General features: G+C 36.6%; 1 protein-coding gene across 4 annotated transcripts in view; it reads left to right on the forward strand.

The window, feature by feature from the left end:
* SLC16A7 (solute carrier family 16 member 7) overlaps positions 1 to 18,315 on the forward strand; it is an 86,432-nt gene that overhangs the window by 32,454 nt on the left and 35,663 nt on the right. For 2 of the 4 annotated variants that reach the window (XM_040552077.1, XM_040552059.1), the window contains exon 2: positions 15,792 to 16,034. In XM_040552077.1, the coding sequence (XP_040408011.1) occupies positions 15,821 to 16,034 (214 nt within the window). In that variant the 5' untranslated portion in view covers positions 15,792 to 15,820. Of the gene's footprint in view, positions 1 to 2,733; positions 2,919 to 15,791; positions 16,035 to 18,315 lie in introns of those variants that run through there. The other 2 variants (XM_040552070.1, XM_040552088.1) reach the window with 2 other exon arrangements.

Genomic DNA, 18,315 nt, shown 5'->3' on the forward strand with positions numbered 1-18,315 from the left:
CTGTTGAAAGCTTTTTGGCATACCAGTTCTCCAGAAATGCTGTGGCATTCAGAGCTGGTCATCTGAGGTGAGAGTGGCTCTTGGAAAAAGTGCTGCAGTGTGATAGCAAGCCATGAATAATTTTAAAATACCTGTCTCTGTCGATACTATACAAAAGAAACATGCCCTAACTATTTGTGTGAAAGTACAGAAGTTTCCTCTGGATTGACTAGAAAAGAGGAGAAAGGAAGAAAAATCTGTAAGGCCATAAAGAGAAGCAAACCCCATTGAGAGGAGAGAGTTGAGTACTTGTTTTGTAGCAGGTGTATGTGACTATACACACTGCTGAGTCTGTCTGCATTTTCTTACACAATTCTTCACCTCCATGCATGACTTAACACAGAATATAGTACAGGCAGGGTCAATGATGGAGAACCAAAACCTCTAGTCATAAGGCTAAAAGGTGACCTTGTGCTGTGTTGCCAAATATTTTATCTGAAACCTGAACTTAGTCCTCTTGCTATATCCTTGAGTGTTAGCACAGTTAGTAAAGTATTGGAAAAATAAATAAGTTTAAATAAGCTGAGTGTGGCAATATAGAAACCAGAATGGATGAGAATCGAGGCTTCAAAAAAAAAAATTAATAATAATACTATGCATAGCATGCTATTCCCTTCAAATGAGTTACTGTTTTGTTTATAGCAACTTTTATTTTTTAAAAGTAAATTGTATTTTGGCACACAAAAAATAGGCTGATATGCTCTTCTTCTCATGTCCTTTAACAAGTGTTTGCTCATGCTGCAAAATACAGATTTTCAGTAACTTTGTTAGTGCAGAATGTATGGAATTTGGATATACAATTTCAGCTAAGTGACATATGACACAAAGGCAGCACTGACTTCAAGTTTTCCAGTAAATCCATACATTTGGAGATGGGGATGAATACTGGGTCTTTTACAGATTAGCCTCTTTTCATTTGCAACAAGTAAAAAGGGGAGGTTATGGCTACATAATGATTTCAGATTTTCAAAATCAAGATGTCATACTTTTCCAATAGAAGAGCTTGGACATGGATTCTGACTTGACCTGCTAAAGATGGAATCTGTTGAAGTAATAATAATAAAGGAGATACGTTTCTTTGCCTAGGAGAGAGAAGTAATCTGGGATGAACTGTAGAGAGACTGTTGCTATCATATAATCAATAAATTAGCATTGCTATTAGGCTTCATTCACTCCCAATTAAAATAGTGATTGTCATTGAAATTGCCAAGTTTATACTGAAGACATAGGGAAATATTTTTGCAAAGTATACGTTGGCCTTAATATTTTATAGTATCTCATATTACAAAAAATTCTCTTCATATGAGATGTTGACTTCAATATTTGTTTTGCCTCTTTTTCAGCTAAAAAAAAAAAAAAAAGGCTTATTATTGTTTTCCTTGCAAAATAAATTTGTAAATTTTGAATGTGTATGCTAGACCAAATAAGAAAGTTGCATTTAAAAATCTGTGGGTTTATTTATTTATTTATTTTTTAGAAAAGAGAGGGTGAGAAAGAGTGTTTCTGAAATAACCTTTCTCTCATTGAGTTCAGGAGGAATCTTTTTAGGCTTTATTGTATGGAATGTTTTTGGTAACTATTACCTAAATTGCTGAAAGTTATCAGTTTATTTTTATCATTTTACATGTAAGGTTATTTGCATAAACAAACCTTTAATGCTGTCACAAGAATCTGGGGGGGAAAAAAAAAAGGCCTTCTGAAATATGGAGTTCAACCTTACTACCACTCTCATTTCGGAAAGTTTTGTGCACTGATCTTTTTCTGGTCTTTTTCTGTCTGCTGTGCCTGGTCTTTTTCTGTCGGCCATGCTTGTTCCAGAGAAACTTCATGGTATCATAGCTCTCAAAACACACAGATGCCACTACCTACCTGCAGGTAGCTTGCCTGTTGCATTTTAATCTTTGTGCATAACTCCCGGTACTGTGCCATGGCGATAAACACTTAAAAATGCAGATAGATTAAACAGGATTTGACATTGGCTTGCACAAAAGGCAGTTTTCAAGGGCAGTGATAATACAGTGTTAAAGACCTTGCCATCAAGAATGCATATTCTTTTACTGAAGACTGAAAGAGAAAAGAAGCCCATAAACAATATATACTACAACAATAGAATCATTGAATTCCTCTAATGGACAAAACAAAGCTAACAGAACTGCTAATATATAAGCAGTTACACTGAGAGCTGTTCATGACCTGAATAAATGGTCATCATTGCTATTTGCCATGTAGAAATGTATTTGGCTAGTTCTCATCATCCCTTAATACAATACAATTGATACAAAAAGGAGTACAAGCTTCACATGTAAGCTTGATATACAAGCTTCATACATATAAGCCTATATTTATTAGCAAGTATATAAACTTCAATAATCAAAACCTCAAACAGCCACTGCATCAATGAAGGCCCTTAAATTTCTTTTTCTAGTTGATTCAGGGTTCTAAAATTCTACTGCTTAGCATGGTCAAAAATGCCCTGTCTTGATTGTGCTAGATGTTTTTCTGCCTTTGGGGTCTGTTAAGTAAACAACATGAGGTTATTTGATAGGTCTGGGCTGTTAGACATTAGTAGAGTACACCTAGTCGGTACGGTGTCACATTGTTGGCCATGTCAGGTGACCCTGTCACTTCATTTTTAGCTGCTTTCACGGTGATCAGAGCATTACCTAACATTCAAGTTTGTTTTCTTTCAAACAGAATTCTAGCCAGTGTCTTTTCTATTTCAAGAGAGTACTTCAGTTGTGAGACTGTTCAGGAGAACACTGCTGCTCCATCTAATCAAATTGTTCAGTTTTGGAGGAAATAATCTCATTTTCCATGGCTGCTGAAAATGTAACTACAAACAAAATTTAGCTTGAGCTAGAGAAGTTGCTGCTTTTGAGGTGAGTTGAAGCTCTAGAGGTTTTCCTGTAGTGGTTTCTTTCTGATACAGACATGTTAGGCACGTGTAACTCACAACCAGTTTGCAAAGGTCTTAAGCCTAAATGTTTTCTTTGAAATAAAAATAAATTTATCCTAATTCTTAAGCATTTTGTTGAAATGAAACATGAAAGCCTTCCCTAAAATTACTAGAAGGTTTGATGCAGAATGAGAGAATGGCTACAGGTCACCTGAAATGTAAGTCATTTCCTTGACTAGAAGAATATGCTTTTGTGTAATGCAGGGAGTTAAAAATAAGTCAGGTGTATACTTATTATTAGTAGTACACTCATATTATAAATATAGATTATGAAAATAATCTATAATTATATATATAATTATATAATATAATAATAATATATATATAATATATATAAAATTAAGAAAATCATTAAGATGAAAGAATAAATATAACGGAACCAACTAAATGCAAGACATTTCAAAGAAGGAATTAAATGTGTCAATCAACTCGACACATACCAATCAACTCATACTGGAGTAGAAGCATGTGCCGTGGTGAGAGAACTAATGTATGCCTTTGAAGACTTTAATGTCTTTCTGCTTCATGTTCCTTGTCCTGGTTACATCAACCTATTTGCAAAATAAACATCATACTGCATATTTTTCAAATTCAGCTGCTCAGACAGCATTGTTATTCAGAAGAAACAAAAACCTACAACCAGTTATTATACCTAAATTCATCTGTGTGTATCATTTTTCTGTGAAGTAAGTGGAGTACCCTAGAATGCACATAATAATTCTATTTTGGATATTTATTTATTTATTTATATTATATATATATATATATATATATAATTGATGAGGATAAAGATTCTATCTGGGATTGTATAGTAGCCATTTTGTGTCAGTCCCATGGTGCAAATATGCCCTAGAGCCATCTTTGCTTTGCTTTGCTTAAATAAGCACTTTATTTCAAGTGCTTTATTGGCAATTAACAATGATTTTGTAGCTACATGACAGCATATGGTGGAGCAATATCACGTTGTTGCACATCAGAACAGGTATGTATGACATATTAGAGCAAATAAAACTGTGCTTTGCTGTGTTAAGAGACAAATAATTTTCTCAAAGTGAGGTGCACCTATGCATATATCTTCATCGTAAAGACTTGCAGCTATGTTGTGTATGTGAGGTACATAACTGCAAGTTATCTTTTCCTTATGCAATTCTGGAGGAGGTACAAGTAAAACCTTATTATCTAGCTCATGTCAACATCATTGCTATTTTTAAGTCGATTTTCATAATTGGAATGTGTTTTTTTGGCATTATATAGTTATTCACAGAGGATGTTAAGTCTTACTTCGCTTTCTTAGGTTTTCAGAGAAAGGTAATTTGTAAAATTTTTCTTTCAGTTCTTTCAGACTGTGTTAATCTGTAAAGAATTATGCTTTTTTGTACTTTTTTTTTTTTTTAATCTACTTTAATGAACCTTGGGAGATGTTCCATTTGCAGAAGCCAGGATACAGTGAATTTCACTGAGTGATGTAAAAGCTTTAAAGTGTGGATGATTCAAGACTCAGGTTATGGTCAGAGCAGCCTTTCAGAACACTAATGTAGGAGCAACCCACAGCAATGTTTGGCCACTGTAGCCATACAAATTCATTACAACCAAACTGATTCTGAGTGTGGAGCTTCAGTATGTTTATTTTATATCTAAGAGCAATTCACAAATTACAGCACCTGATATATTACTATTAGAGCTCGGCACAAAAGTTCTTCTAGTTGTGGATTTATCAGGTTGCTTTCGAGTAATGAAACAATGCTGGCCCTTGTTCATGTGCTGTGTCCAAAATGAGTAATTTATCAGCTAAAACAGAACTATCACAATAGCAATTTCATACCACATAATTAATAGGCTGCCACACTTCAGAACTCCTATTTGCATATCTTTTTGGGCCTGTAACCCAGACGATGGTCTCTTTAGACTGTCCATTTGTATTAAGGAAAGGAGTTACTCTTAATGTTTGAAAGGAGCCCTTTTGTAACAGGCTAAGATGCTTGATAAGTTCTGATCAAAAGGCTTAAGTTCTGGAAAAAGCTGCAGAGCCACCATAAGCAAGGGAAACAGGTGGTGTATAAGGTAAACACTGTTCTGGGCTTAGTGGGAAAAATCTTATCAGAGAATCAAATCTGGACAAATACAGAAAAATCTGAAAAAGAGGGAAAAGTAAATACTTGATTTCGAGAGTCTTCGTCATTTCTCATGTCAGCATGAGAGGGAAGGGGTTTCAGAATTGTGTAGTGCTTCTCTTGATCCCTTTAGTGGCTGGTCATCTCTTCATCTTGTTAAGTGCGTCAAGCAGTGCCAAGCAACGACTTTTCACTGACACTGTGCCAGAGCAGAGGCACAGTCTTCATACATGTATTCTGGACATTCAATGAAGGCAGAATGTAAAAGTTGCAAATGATACAGGTATAAACAGTATGATTAACTCTTGATGAATTCTAAAACTTTCTGCAAAGTATTCAAAGAATGTTTTAGTTCCACCATTGTAGAACAGCTCTGTGAGAGGTACAGCTGTATGATACACTCTCTGGACAATGTGTACTGTGCTAGGAAGGTGTCCCCCATAATAGACATGAGAGGTTTTTTGATCTCCCCATGTCCAATTTCTCACAGTGGGTGGCAGAGTACACATTAGAATTTGATTAAATCGTCTTGGTCTTTAAAGTTATGTTGTATATATATCAGCAGGTCACCTCATTAACACTTGGACAAAGTACATAGTAAGTTTGTAATTAAACATCCTCTTCCTTACCATGGAAATCAAATACAATCCTATCTTCGTCCTTCCCTGTATTTGTTTATGCTAAAACATTGTCATTGCCTAAATTATATTAGTTTTGGTACATACTTCAAACGAATTTTTTATCATCATGTTCCAGACTGGACAAATAATCGTCATACATGTACCTACTTTATGTAGCACAGTGCCATGATACCGGAGGAGAACTAATTTGCCTAGAAGGGGTAATAAGCTAATATAGCTGTTCTGCTCCTACTAGCCACGTTTAGTCATCAAGAGTGTGAGTATCTCTGCATAATACTACACTGTTTCATGTAAATATATAACTCCCCATTTACTTAGCTGTCTATTCAGTTAGAGCTTATCAAATAAAAATAGATCTTCTTTTACAATCTTTTACTAACATAAATATCAGTATGAGAGAGGCAGTAAATTGGATGTGCTGGACATTGCTGTCTTGTTTAGTGCTAGGTGGTTAGAGATGTTACCTTCCCCCTGCACAGTCCTCAAAGTGCTATTAAAATCCAATTTCCATACTAAAGGAATGGCAAGTGCATCTGCAAGGATGGGTTCTGCATGGCCACAACACAGACATCATATTAGTATATCTGCTTGCTAATCTATTGCATGGAACTGGAGGTGGTTGTAGTGAGCATACCTTGCTCTCAAGTTTTGCTTTTCCAGAGCCCTGGGAAGCACTGGTCATAAGATAAATACAATGGTAATTAGTGTCTCCATCTTGAGAAGACTCCTGGGTAAATAGTGACTGTAAGAAAAGTGTTGACATTTTCAGAATTCTTCCACTTTATTTTATGATCTCACTCTGATTCAATTCTCAAATCTTTTTTTTTTTTTTTAAATAAATGTATAAAAAGTTTTAATCTCTGCTAAATTCTGTTAAGGCACATGGATGAAATAATTATTTTTGTAATTTCTACTGGCCTTATAGGTTTCAGTAATTCTTGAATGACGTCTGGATTAATTTATCTCTTGATTCTATTGTGCTTGGAATCAGTGGCTCACATTTTAACCTTCACTCTCAGAAAGAGCTCAGGCATCAAGCCTTTATGGGCAGAGCTATATTGATTTAATATTTCAGTTTGAATTAACTATATGTTTTTAATTTTATTTCGTACAAATAGATGGCTCACTTTCTTAGCTTCCACAAAGCTTTAAAAATTCTACATTAACTGAATAGCTTCTTACTTATGACCTAAATTCTTTGCAAGTTTTTAGACCAGATATCTACAACTGCAGAAAATATTCTGGCTTTTCCAAGATCCAGTAGTTCCCAAATAATTTCTTTTAAAAGGTATTTTCCTCATTGTAAGTTTTGATGGTTCTGTCCATTTCCTTCTTACCTGCCTAAGTGGTAAGTTTCAGTACAGTACAAAAGTTAACTGTAGCTAAGGTAATGTATAATTCTTTAGATCTCTCAGTTCACACTTTTGTTTCTGTCTCATCAGAAACATTACTAACTTTTTCCATTTTATTAATAATATAGAAAACATTTCTTAAACCAGTAACAATTTCCAAACTGGCAGGAATACTTGAAGTGTGAACCCTTCATAAGCTTTTGCAGTCTGGAGATACTTTCCGGGCTTGGACTGTTATTTGATCCCAGTCATATGTTCCTAGGAACAGAATCCAGATCAGTTTGGTTCCTGTTACATAATCTAAGTAGTTGTCACTGAGACTTAAATATTAGTAACTATTTCCACCCATGGGAGTCATGTGCTGCACAAGCATTGAAGAAAAATGTTTTCTTATTATGTCTGAGATGATGTTTCCAGAACAGGATTTAGGTGAGTGCTAGGACATATGCAGAAAGTACCCTGGGCAGTAACGTAGAAGTAAAGAAGACAGCCAGGGCTTGGATTCTAGCCTCAAGAGCAGAGATCAACTTTGATAGCATTTACAGAAATTTATGTCAGCAGAATTTGAATTGGAATCTATTGCATCTTCATAACATTAAATATTAAACTGATAGATGGATGTGAATATTATCTTCAGTAGGAAATGAATTAAATATTGCCACTTCTGAATTATATAATTATGTAAAAAGATATGAATCTTGATTTTAAAAACTTTAACTAGTTGCACAGACTAAGAATAGACTATTTTTTTCCCCATGATCAATATTTTGCCTCCAGCCTAGCACCGAGAGAATTATATTAAAATGAATATATGTTATTATTGATAATGGAAAATCTGCTACTTTGGAAAGATTATGCTATTTATTTTTCAAATAACGTGCAGCAGCAGTGCAGATAACTCCATTAACACTGACTTGAAACCTTTGTTCTTATATTTATAAAATATTACGAATAAGTGAATATATAACTCTCCTCCCTCCAGATATCAGAACTCTTAAAAATATCTATCAAACATACAGCTCCAGATTTATACAAAGCCATTTCTGTTATTCTGGATATTCTTTTTTATAACATTCATTCAATGTAAATTTTAAAGAATATACATGTGCTGATGTACCAAAAAGGCTTATATTGCCAGTGGTTCAAAACTGGTTTCTAAAGTGTTAAAATAATAAGCTTATAGATAAATATGATGGAGTACTCCCAGAATTGAAAGGATGGTAGGGGTGGTTAGAAATAAACTAATAAGCAGATCAATATTCTTGCAGTGCAGAGAGCTGACACTTTGAGCTATAACAAACAAGTTTAGCTGAGCTTATTAAAACTTGTTCTTTAATGGTACAACAGAGGTTGTTTTTTGTTGTTGCTGTTCTTGTTTTTTAAAGGTTGATTAGTTTGGGGATTTTTTCAAGTGCACAGAATTTTTCATCAGCCTCAATCAACTTACTGTTAAAACTAATTAATTCTTCGGACTGTATCACTGTCATTTTCAATGTAGCCATCAACATTTCATTTCAGTGTGCTCCAATTTGGGTGGGATGCCAGCTCCTCTGGGTTAGATATTCTATTGACTGCTTTTTTGAAGTAATTAAAACAGAATTGCAATCTCTTTGGTTGGAATTCATTTCACTTAACTTTACTCATCCAGGCATTTAGTCATCCAGAGTAAGCCAGTCATTTAGTTTTCCCATAAAGTCAAAGAAAAAAGGTAGTAACAGAAGGCGTGATGAATGGAAGTCCTACCCAGAATGACTGTGAATACAGAACTGGTTTCTAAAGTTTTAAATATGATTTCCTAGAAGGAAGAGGCAGCAACAACAACATCAACAGCAAACTAAATCCAAGTAATTATAAATGCTGCATTAATATTAGTTTTGAGAAATTGTTATTCATCTCACTGCTGACTCAGTAGTGCTCACAATCTGATCTCAATCATGTAGCAACAGTAGTTTCAATGTAATTTTGTCAGATGGAGGTCCCAGTTCTGTAAAAACCTGACTTAAGTGACTTAGTAACAGCCTTTGGCCTCAGACTTTGTTTAAACATCGGTTAAACAGTGCCTTAGCGTGAATGGGATTTGCTACTCTCTCCCAGTGCAATTTATACACTTCTGCTTTTTATAGGACAATATCTTACCACACAGGACTCACTTCTGTCTCAGTAGTCCTATTTTGAGTCCTCAAACTGGGACAAACAGAGGACGTGCCTTTATTCCAGTATTCTTGGTAAGAGTGAATTAGACCTTTCATTATTCCCCCGGGCATCAGGAACTCACATCTGTAATCATGCTTGTTTTACTCAACAAACAGTTCTTGCTTTTCCATCCAATTATCTGCTCAGCTGGTGCTGTTACTAAGACTCAGTCCATTACAACACCAAACCCTAAGAGGAAAGAAAGTTACCAGGATTGTTCATTTATTTTATCTGACAGGAAGTAGCTTTCCCTTCCTTCTGCCTCCTTCCACAGAGCCTGCCTCTGTTAACCTTCCACGCATTTGGAAGAAAAATACTGCTATGCCTGCTTTGGCTGTGTGAGGGGCTGTTACTTTCCCACGCTGTCTTCAGGCACATACTTGTCTTGGTACTGCTTCAGTGGGATGAAAAGTATTCTACAATATTGATTCTCAACTATAAATTATGGATGGGTTGACTAACGGCATGTTTCTTTCATAAATATGAAAATTTAGAACTACTCCTTCATCCCCTCTTCAAGGGAAAAAATAATTTGTCTTTTTTTTAGTAAGATAAAACTGGGTATTTAGAATAACCATGGTAATATATTTTAACTTTGTTGGTTATTGTGCTTTTGGAGACTGATGTGAAATAGGGTTTAAAATCAATTAAGGCCAGTGATTTTTTGTTTTTAAGATTTGCCTAGACTTTTATCAGAAATAACAAATCCTAACATAAGCCCCATAAATACAAATGAATATAGTATACTATAGTTATAGTATAATGTACTTTATTGTCACATTTTGCTGACTGGAACGCATTCACAGACATTGCCTTTCAATTCAAGCATGTTGGAGAAATTTTACAAAATCCAGCAGCTTTTGATAATGCTTGTTAACATGGGTACATTTTAGCAGGTTTGTTCTCTCACGGGGAGTGTTTATCCTGCGGGTTAGACCCCAGTGGAAAAAGTGCAGTAAACTCAGATTCTGAGTGTATGTGTAATATACCTGGGTTTTATTTATCACATGCCCTTCAGTCTCTGAATACAGATATTCACACAAAATGTAGCCTATTTTTCTCTTTCAGAAAGATTGGCAGTCTGGGTACCAGTGCTCATTAGGAGCTGTTTTGCCTCCAGAAGTGTGTAGTTAGAGATAAGAGCAAAGAACAATCTCTCTTGGTCCCTCAGCCCAAGTCTTTCCACATCCTCCCTTTCCCCACAACAAAATCCCAAGTCATCAGAGCAACACCATCTCTCAAAACTAATAAGATATATATATATTTTTTTCAAATACTGAATGTTGCTCACAGAATAATGGGAAGAGCTTGTAGAAGTTGCTGAGGCAGTACCATTTGGTGAGATGATACCCCTTTCCCTTCTTGGGCTTGTTTTTTTTTTTTTTTACATCTTTAAAACAAGGGTATTTTATAAAAGTGTAATTCCTGTATAGCTCATTCTTTAGGTAATGCTACCACAAAATCATTGATTTCAAATATAGAAATGCAATTTATATTCATTAAGTTTGAGCTAGAGCAGCAGACTCTCCAAACCTATAAAGCAAAAACTGTACCACACCTGTGCTTCCAACTCAGGTATCAAGCTGTACGATCAATCAGCATTTATTACCTAATGAACTGTTAAAACACACATGTTCTTAAAAATCTCAGGCTTAACTGACAATTTACTTAGACATGAGTCCACGTCCCAGCTCTGCCATTCATTTGTTTCAAGACTTAGTCAAGTTATTTAACCTGTTGCTGTATTTGTTTCCCGTGTCTGAAAGTGGATGATACTTCTGAGTCACCCCACAGGAATATTAAAAGACTGAATTTGCTCAAATTTTTAAAACTTCGCAGTCCTTGGCTTACCACATGGAGCTGGAATGCCCTACACACATGCCAAATATTCTTACTCTACAACTAGGGACAGATTCTTCTCATACCAGTTCTTTTCCTCTGGGACAAATGGCTAATGGCTGCTGAGTTAAGGTGATAGGGCATGTTGAGGACAAGGCAGACAAAACAGGAATGGAAAAGAAAACAGTTACTCTAATGTTGCAGAAACACAAAACTAAAACTCCCAGTAAAATCAGCATCTCTGTAAACATGAGAACAACACAACTCCTTTTGAGAAGAGTCTTTGACAAGCTGTTGTATTGACAGCTGGTTCTGGCAGCTGGCAGCTGCAGAATATTAACAAAGCATTGGTACAAGAGCAGTCTGAACACGTTGATCATGACTGAATGAAGTCGCATCAAGGTGCATTATTTGTCTGTAGCATTTGCTCTTAGTTTGACCTTGCTGCTTGCTTGCTTGCTTCTCACTCTCTCCATTCCTTCCTCCTTTCCTTCTTCCTTTCCCTGTGTTCCATTTTTCCTTCTTCCTTTCTTTTTCTTTTTCCTTCCTCCTTTTTCTTTCCTCCTTCCCTCGCTTTCTCTCCACCTCTCTCTTTATAATTCGGTTCTCATTTGCCCAATTAAATGTTGTTGTGATGAGAGACCCACATAATAATAGTGTAGCACGTCACATGTTTTTAAAGTGTCCTCTTGTCCTCTTTCTACTATTTCTTAGTAAACACATGGAGCTCTGATTACTGTAAGCTATGTATTTGTTCACTGCTTTCATAAATGGGATTTATACAGAGGAGAAGATCCTTGTGCACAGCCTGATTCAGGGTATGGAAAGGCTGAGCAGCGTCTCTGTACCTGACAGAGAGAAGAGGGGTTGATGGCTTTACCAGGGACATGCTTCAGTCACTGTTGCTCTGCTGCCACTCTGTACGGATGGCAAGCAGCGTCCCTCACCCACAGCCTGCCTGTAAAAGGAGGGGTATTAGCAGCGCTCTCGTGTGAGCCCTGAGCACACGGTGGAATTCACGTGACTGACTAGGGATTCTGCTGGTGACCTTTATTTACTCAGATGCAGCTTTTGTTGTTGTTGTTATTCAGGCACCATGTCCTTCACTTGAACATCTTCACATGTGCCTGTTTTTACATTTTCTACCCTATGTCTTTTTATTCTTCTCATAGCCCATAATAAGCCCTGAGAGCTCTGGGAAGACATTTCACTTGTCGCTGCTTCAGTCCTCCCTCTTCTGTCTCTCACCTTCTCAGCATCTACATCCACTCATCTAAAACACTGCTTTGTTTTGGTTGCTTAAGGATTTTGCATTTGTCTGTATACTTCCTATACTATCCAGATCTTTACAGTTAGGCTTAGATAAGAGATGGGGATGTTAACATGCTAGACTGTTCTAGAAATTCAGTTTCAGGGATATTAAATGAAAATTTTACAGAAGAAAGCTGCTTTAGCTGCTAAGAAGGATACTTGAAATGTTGGACTTAATGTTTCTGACAAAATGAATACTTTTTTCCTTTTGGTGCAAATGTATTTATTTATTTATTTATTTCCTTTTTACCTTTTAACTGGTGCTAAAATTGGCTATCACAATCATAAAGAAATATCAGGGAAGCTATTATTAACTGTACTCTGTGGGATAAACAGGAGGTGTGAGATATGATGATCCAGACTCCTCTTTGTGGCAGGGTAACGCCTGGCATACATTAGCAGGGAGTCTTTTACTGTAGCAGTGCTAGAAGCTGGCAGTGCAGTTGGCTTTGCAGCAGGTTACCTCTAGGCTTAGGCATAGGAACAGCCACTGCCCCTTTGCTCTTTTCCGTGATGCCTTCTTAGTTTACTGTGAAGCTTTTTAAGAGAGGAAAGCATTGAATTGTCAGAGCCTGTTCTGCTCCTCTGCAAAAGCAGATATAATGGGATCTTTCCAAACAGCTTGTCTTTGTTGCTCTTCTCTGTACATGCTTGGACAACTCAGTATCCTTATTATAGTGAGGTGCCCAAAACTATTCAAGGTGCTGTCTCACCACTGCCACTTACAGGTGGACAACCACTTCCCTAGTGCTGCTGGCCGTGCTATTTCTAACGCAGGTCAGGATGCCCTTGGCCTTCTTGGCTGCCTGGGCACACTGCTGGCTCATGTTCAGCCGGCTTTCGACCAGCACCACCAGGTCTTCTGCTGGTCAGCTTTCCAGCCACCCTTCCCCAAGCCTGTATCTGCATTGGGTTGTTATAACACTCAGGAACCATTGGAGTTCTTCTGACCAATTTGGTGGCAGTGATTTTGCAAAACAGTTGTGTGTTGTTTTTAGAAAAAGGAGTACTTCCTCAATAAATTGGTAAGCACTTCCCATTTTTATGGGGAGCAATGCATTGATGTTGTGTTGCATTACTAAAATTTATAATAAAGATAGAAGTGTTTTCATATGAATATGAAATATGAAAACAAATATGCTCAAACTTTGAAGTGTAAGAAAATAATAGTTAGCCTTTTTTTTTAGGATATAACCAAAAGTTTTCTCTGATGAGCAGAAAAACAGCTTTCTGGGACAGATAGAAAACTCTGTTTTTTACTACCAGTTAGGTTACAGAAATAGGCTCTGCTTTTCGTGCCAATTTGTGTTTTGGTGTTTGTGGGGGCAATCAATTGCTACATGTTTTTTCAAGTACAGTGTTTTTTTTGAGATACTCTTCCTACCAATGGGTCCTGATTCAGCAACAGCAAATGGATGTTTAACTGCTTTGCCAGTGTTAAGTTTCAGCAACCAGAATTGTCTCTACTTGTACATCTTCTACGGGCAGACCCGGGTTTTCCTCACTGATGCATGTCAATGGACTAAGTTGAGACCAGGGTAGCTGGAAACAAAGTACATGCCAAGGGTTCTTTCTAGATGTGCATATAAAAATATGTCTGCAGTCTGGGTACAGAGTGGTAAGTATGTATTGCTGCCAGCAGAAAATCTGTATGATATGATGCAGAAGCCAAATTGCCTGGGTTTCTGCAACCTTGCATAGAAGCCAGATGTTTAGTGGTTGATTTAGCCCCTTTGGAGGTCTGCCAATATGAACGTGATGTCTACAACCAACAGCAGTAAATTGGAGAATCAGAATTACAGAGGTTTCTATCACAGGAGTGGCCTTGTGATAATCTGAAAAGCAACACTTTGCTAGTTTTGTCATGTGTTGTAGGCAGTACTGCATGACATTTACCCTGAGAGTACTCTAGACGCTATCCTGAGAGGTTAATAATAGCTGACACAGTTCGTTTTTTATTTTTTTTTGTTAAGGTAATTATATCATCCCACTGCTAATGCAGTTTGCTGTGAGAAACTGGGATATGGCATAAGTGGCATAGAAGAAGTCTTACAGAGACTCGCTGTTAATCATAAACATAACAAAAACCTACATACTGTTATAAATCACAGCTTTTTGTACTGTTGTGGTTGGAGACCAATCAAGAGTACTAAGTTATCTAAATGCCCAAGGAAGGAACACAGAGGAAGGAGGAATTTTCAGTTCACGCTGTCTGTGTAGGCGGCATGTCTGGATTGCACAGAAGAAAACACAGTAGACTCCCAACTCTGTTTAGTAGTAAAGGGGTTTTATGTTGGAAAAATCTCAGAACTACAAAATGGATTCTTGCTACTACATGTTTTCTAGAAAGGTAATGGGTAATGTAGTCATCTTAAGTATTTAGATATCAAGGTGATAATAAAAGTATAAAATTCATTTCAGGCCTTAGGAGTTCTATGTGAATTACTTATGATTTCTTGAGCTCCCTGAATTTCTTGATTGCACGTCTCAGAACCTCTACAAAAAATCACTCTGCTGTCCTCTATTATGGTGAACTCTAAATTAGAGAATAGTTGTGGAAAGTTTGCAAGTTTGTTAGTGAAAGACTTCCTGATGTCTTTAAACATGTGGAAACAGCAAAAAGAGTACCACCACCTTGTTCCTGCAAGTAATAGCAACATCTACCAATTCACAGATGAAAGCGTTAAAAACAATACAATTTGGAATTGTAATATTTTATGTTTATTTTATGGATACACAAGGAATTTTGTCTTTTTTTTTAAACATGCTTTTAAAATGTTCTCATGAGTTAAGCAAGAAATATTAACAATTGTCAACAACTGGAAAATGGCAGCATATGATAAAGCACTGTGCTATGACTTGCTGTCATTGCTGATGATTTTTCTGAAGTACGTGCAAATGTTGCTAACAAAATAGCATTTATGAATAATTTACTATAACTTTTTTCCATTGTTTCCTGTACATCTGATTTCATTTTTTTTTCTGTTTCATACCTATCCTAAATCCATACTGTAGAGCATAAAGCTACATAAATTTACCCATAGAGGCACATTTGCTTTCCAAGTGACTAATTTTCTAAGTGACTAATTGCAAGCACAACTTCAGTGACTGAGGTCAGTCCTTTGTAGTAGTGGCACATACTGAATGGGATATTTCAAATATTCTTGACAAATATTTTTGTTTGTTTGTTTTTCAGAACAGGTTTTGCTTCTAAAAACAGGTCCCATGTAGTCCCATGTAAACTGGAAATTGGTCTCAGCTTTGAAGATTCTGCAGATGATGACAGAATACTGCAGTTTGATAAAAAAGGAAAACTGTTTGAAACTTTGTCTCTTCTCTTCTTTTTCAGCCTAGTTGGAGAAGAGACAAAGACCAGAAATGCCACCAGCAACAGGAGCACCACAATACCCTCCTCCAGATGGAGGCTGGGGATGGGTTGTGGTCTTTGGGGCTTTTATTTCCATTGGATTTTCCTATGCATTCCCTAAAGCCATCACAGTATTCTTCAAAGAAATACAGGAAATCTTCCACACATCATATAGCGAGATAGCTTGGATATCATCAATAATGTTGGCTGTCATGTATGCAGGAGGTAAGATGTTTGTGAAATTTGCAAATATTGTGTTTGTCTATTTTTTTCCCTATGATCTTAAAGCAGTTGAAGTTAATTACTACCTGATTTTATCATTATTACCTAAATTTATTAGGTAATAATTTTAAGATCAGGTAAGAATTTACGTAATGCCCTTTTTAAAATAAAAATGTTATGAGGTAACCACCTGGAACATTTGACTCTTTGCAGTAATGGAGGTATTAAATGCATATATTATATGTGCATATGTACATATGTATAAAAGTGTATACAGAGAAACTGAAAACATTGTGCCAATAGCACTGTATCTTTACTCACTGAAAAGCATCACTCCAATATTTTTCAGAAGTGGTATCTATAATAAATTATGGTATTATCAGGTCCAGTAAACAACTTGTTGAAAGGTGCATGGTCTCATTTTTATCATGGTAATTCTTTTATCACTGATTTCAGCCTAAGTGCACTGATTTCAGCCTAAGTGCCTAAGTCTTGGCACTTGAATTGTCATAGCTGCTTTAGCAGTCCAGGAAGAGAGGTAGGTACACATAGAAGAGAATTCAGGCTATGGGAGTTTCTCTAAGTACCTGTTTTTCACCTCTGACTATAAAAAAGATCGTGCAGCCATCACAGTGTTGGCTTAAGCACTGCAGGTAAATATTTTTCGGTTAATGGAATGAAAAGTGAATGTTTTTTTTCAAATGGTGGCAGAGGCAGAGACCCAATAAAGATGACGTGACAAGTGGTGTCAATAGCAATAAAAGTTTGCTGTTAAGATATTTTGATCCTATATCTATTCATATGGAGAATCCTGAAGGAATTTATAGGAACAGCAACAGTCATGAGAAAATTCACCAAATGAAGGAGTAACTTGAATTAATGCCTTCAAAAGCAGGGTAAAGGATCATGTATGTCCCTGCTATGTGTGACCAGGTCACTCTCAAACCAGACTGGCTTTTATGGGTACTGCAAGCCTAGAAATGAGTTTCCCTGTGATGTGGCATTTCTTGTGCCCAGGCATGCTTGACTAGGACTCTGCCAGGCACATCTGGACAGACTGTCTACAAGCAATCCAGAGGCAGTCAGTGTGCATGGCAGCTGTGGGGATGGACAGCATGTCATGTTCAAGTCCCCTCTAAATTAGCTTCTCCGAAGGATGCATATCTACATTTGAGTAGATTTGCACTATAGAGTATACATGTGTAACTGTGGAAGCCCCTGAACAAGTGTGGACCCATATGGAAGAAGGGAAGAACACAGATGATGAAGAGCTGGGTTTTGCTTCCACTTGCCTTATGCTGTGACTTTTGGTCTGGACCCTATTTCACTGTATTTTTTAATCAGCTAAATTTTCTAAGGGGAAATTTGCTTTATAGCACAGGTGTTGTTTGTTTGTTTTAATCTCTGAATAACATTTAATTTATGCCATTTCTGTCATATCAAAGTTCATCTAAGTTTTAATAACAGTACAGATGCAAATCAAAGGGCGTTCATCTGTGGTCATGTTTATATACCAGGTTCAATGTACACAACATTTAATGTAAAATGCAAAGCATTCAGTACTGCTGCCTTTTCTCTAGTACTTCCTTCAGTGTTATGAGTACCAGCATGCTAACTTCACCTGTACATTGATGTTAAACATTACAAAACAGTTGACTATTCATTCTGCTAAGACCTAGCCCAGTCCCTATGAAGACTGTCAGCACAGGAACAGTAGGCAAAGTTGTTTGCATATCTTGTTATGGACTCATGGTTTTGAAATGCTGAGAATGACGATCCTGCCTGATATAAACACTCTTTGAAGCCATAGCTTCTCTAGAACCACTTCCTAAAAAATAGGCCTTTTAGACAATCACTGGCAGAGTATGAAATAGCAATCAGGAAAAACATATCTGAAGGAAATCACTGCATTGTTTTTACTGTCTGAAGGTGGTTTGATTCCTTAGTATTTGATGTGCTGTAATGTGAAAGACACATTAAGACCATGAGTACAGGGTGTAGTGTTTACTATGAAGTGTGATATGTCTGCATGAACACTCTGTACATCATGCTATTAATTAAGGTAACTTGAAAACATCTAAGATCTGTCATCCTCATTAGAGCTTAGCATTCAACCTATTAATCATCACAGTGGGGTCAGTGAATAAGTAAGAGTCTGTGCCGACACTCTGCTTTGGAGGCTGCAGCCTCTTGCAGTAATTAGCTGGCATCTGTGTTTCAGTAACAAGGTATTAACTTACCTTTCAATTCCTGAGGAAAAAAAAAAAAAAAGGAAGCTAATAAA

The sequence above is a fragment of the Cygnus olor genome, chromosome 1, assembly GCF_009769625.2.
Source record: "Cygnus olor isolate bCygOlo1 chromosome 1, bCygOlo1.pri.v2, whole genome shotgun sequence".
Classification (NCBI taxonomy): Eukaryota; Metazoa; Chordata; class Aves; order Anseriformes; family Anatidae; genus Cygnus; species Cygnus olor.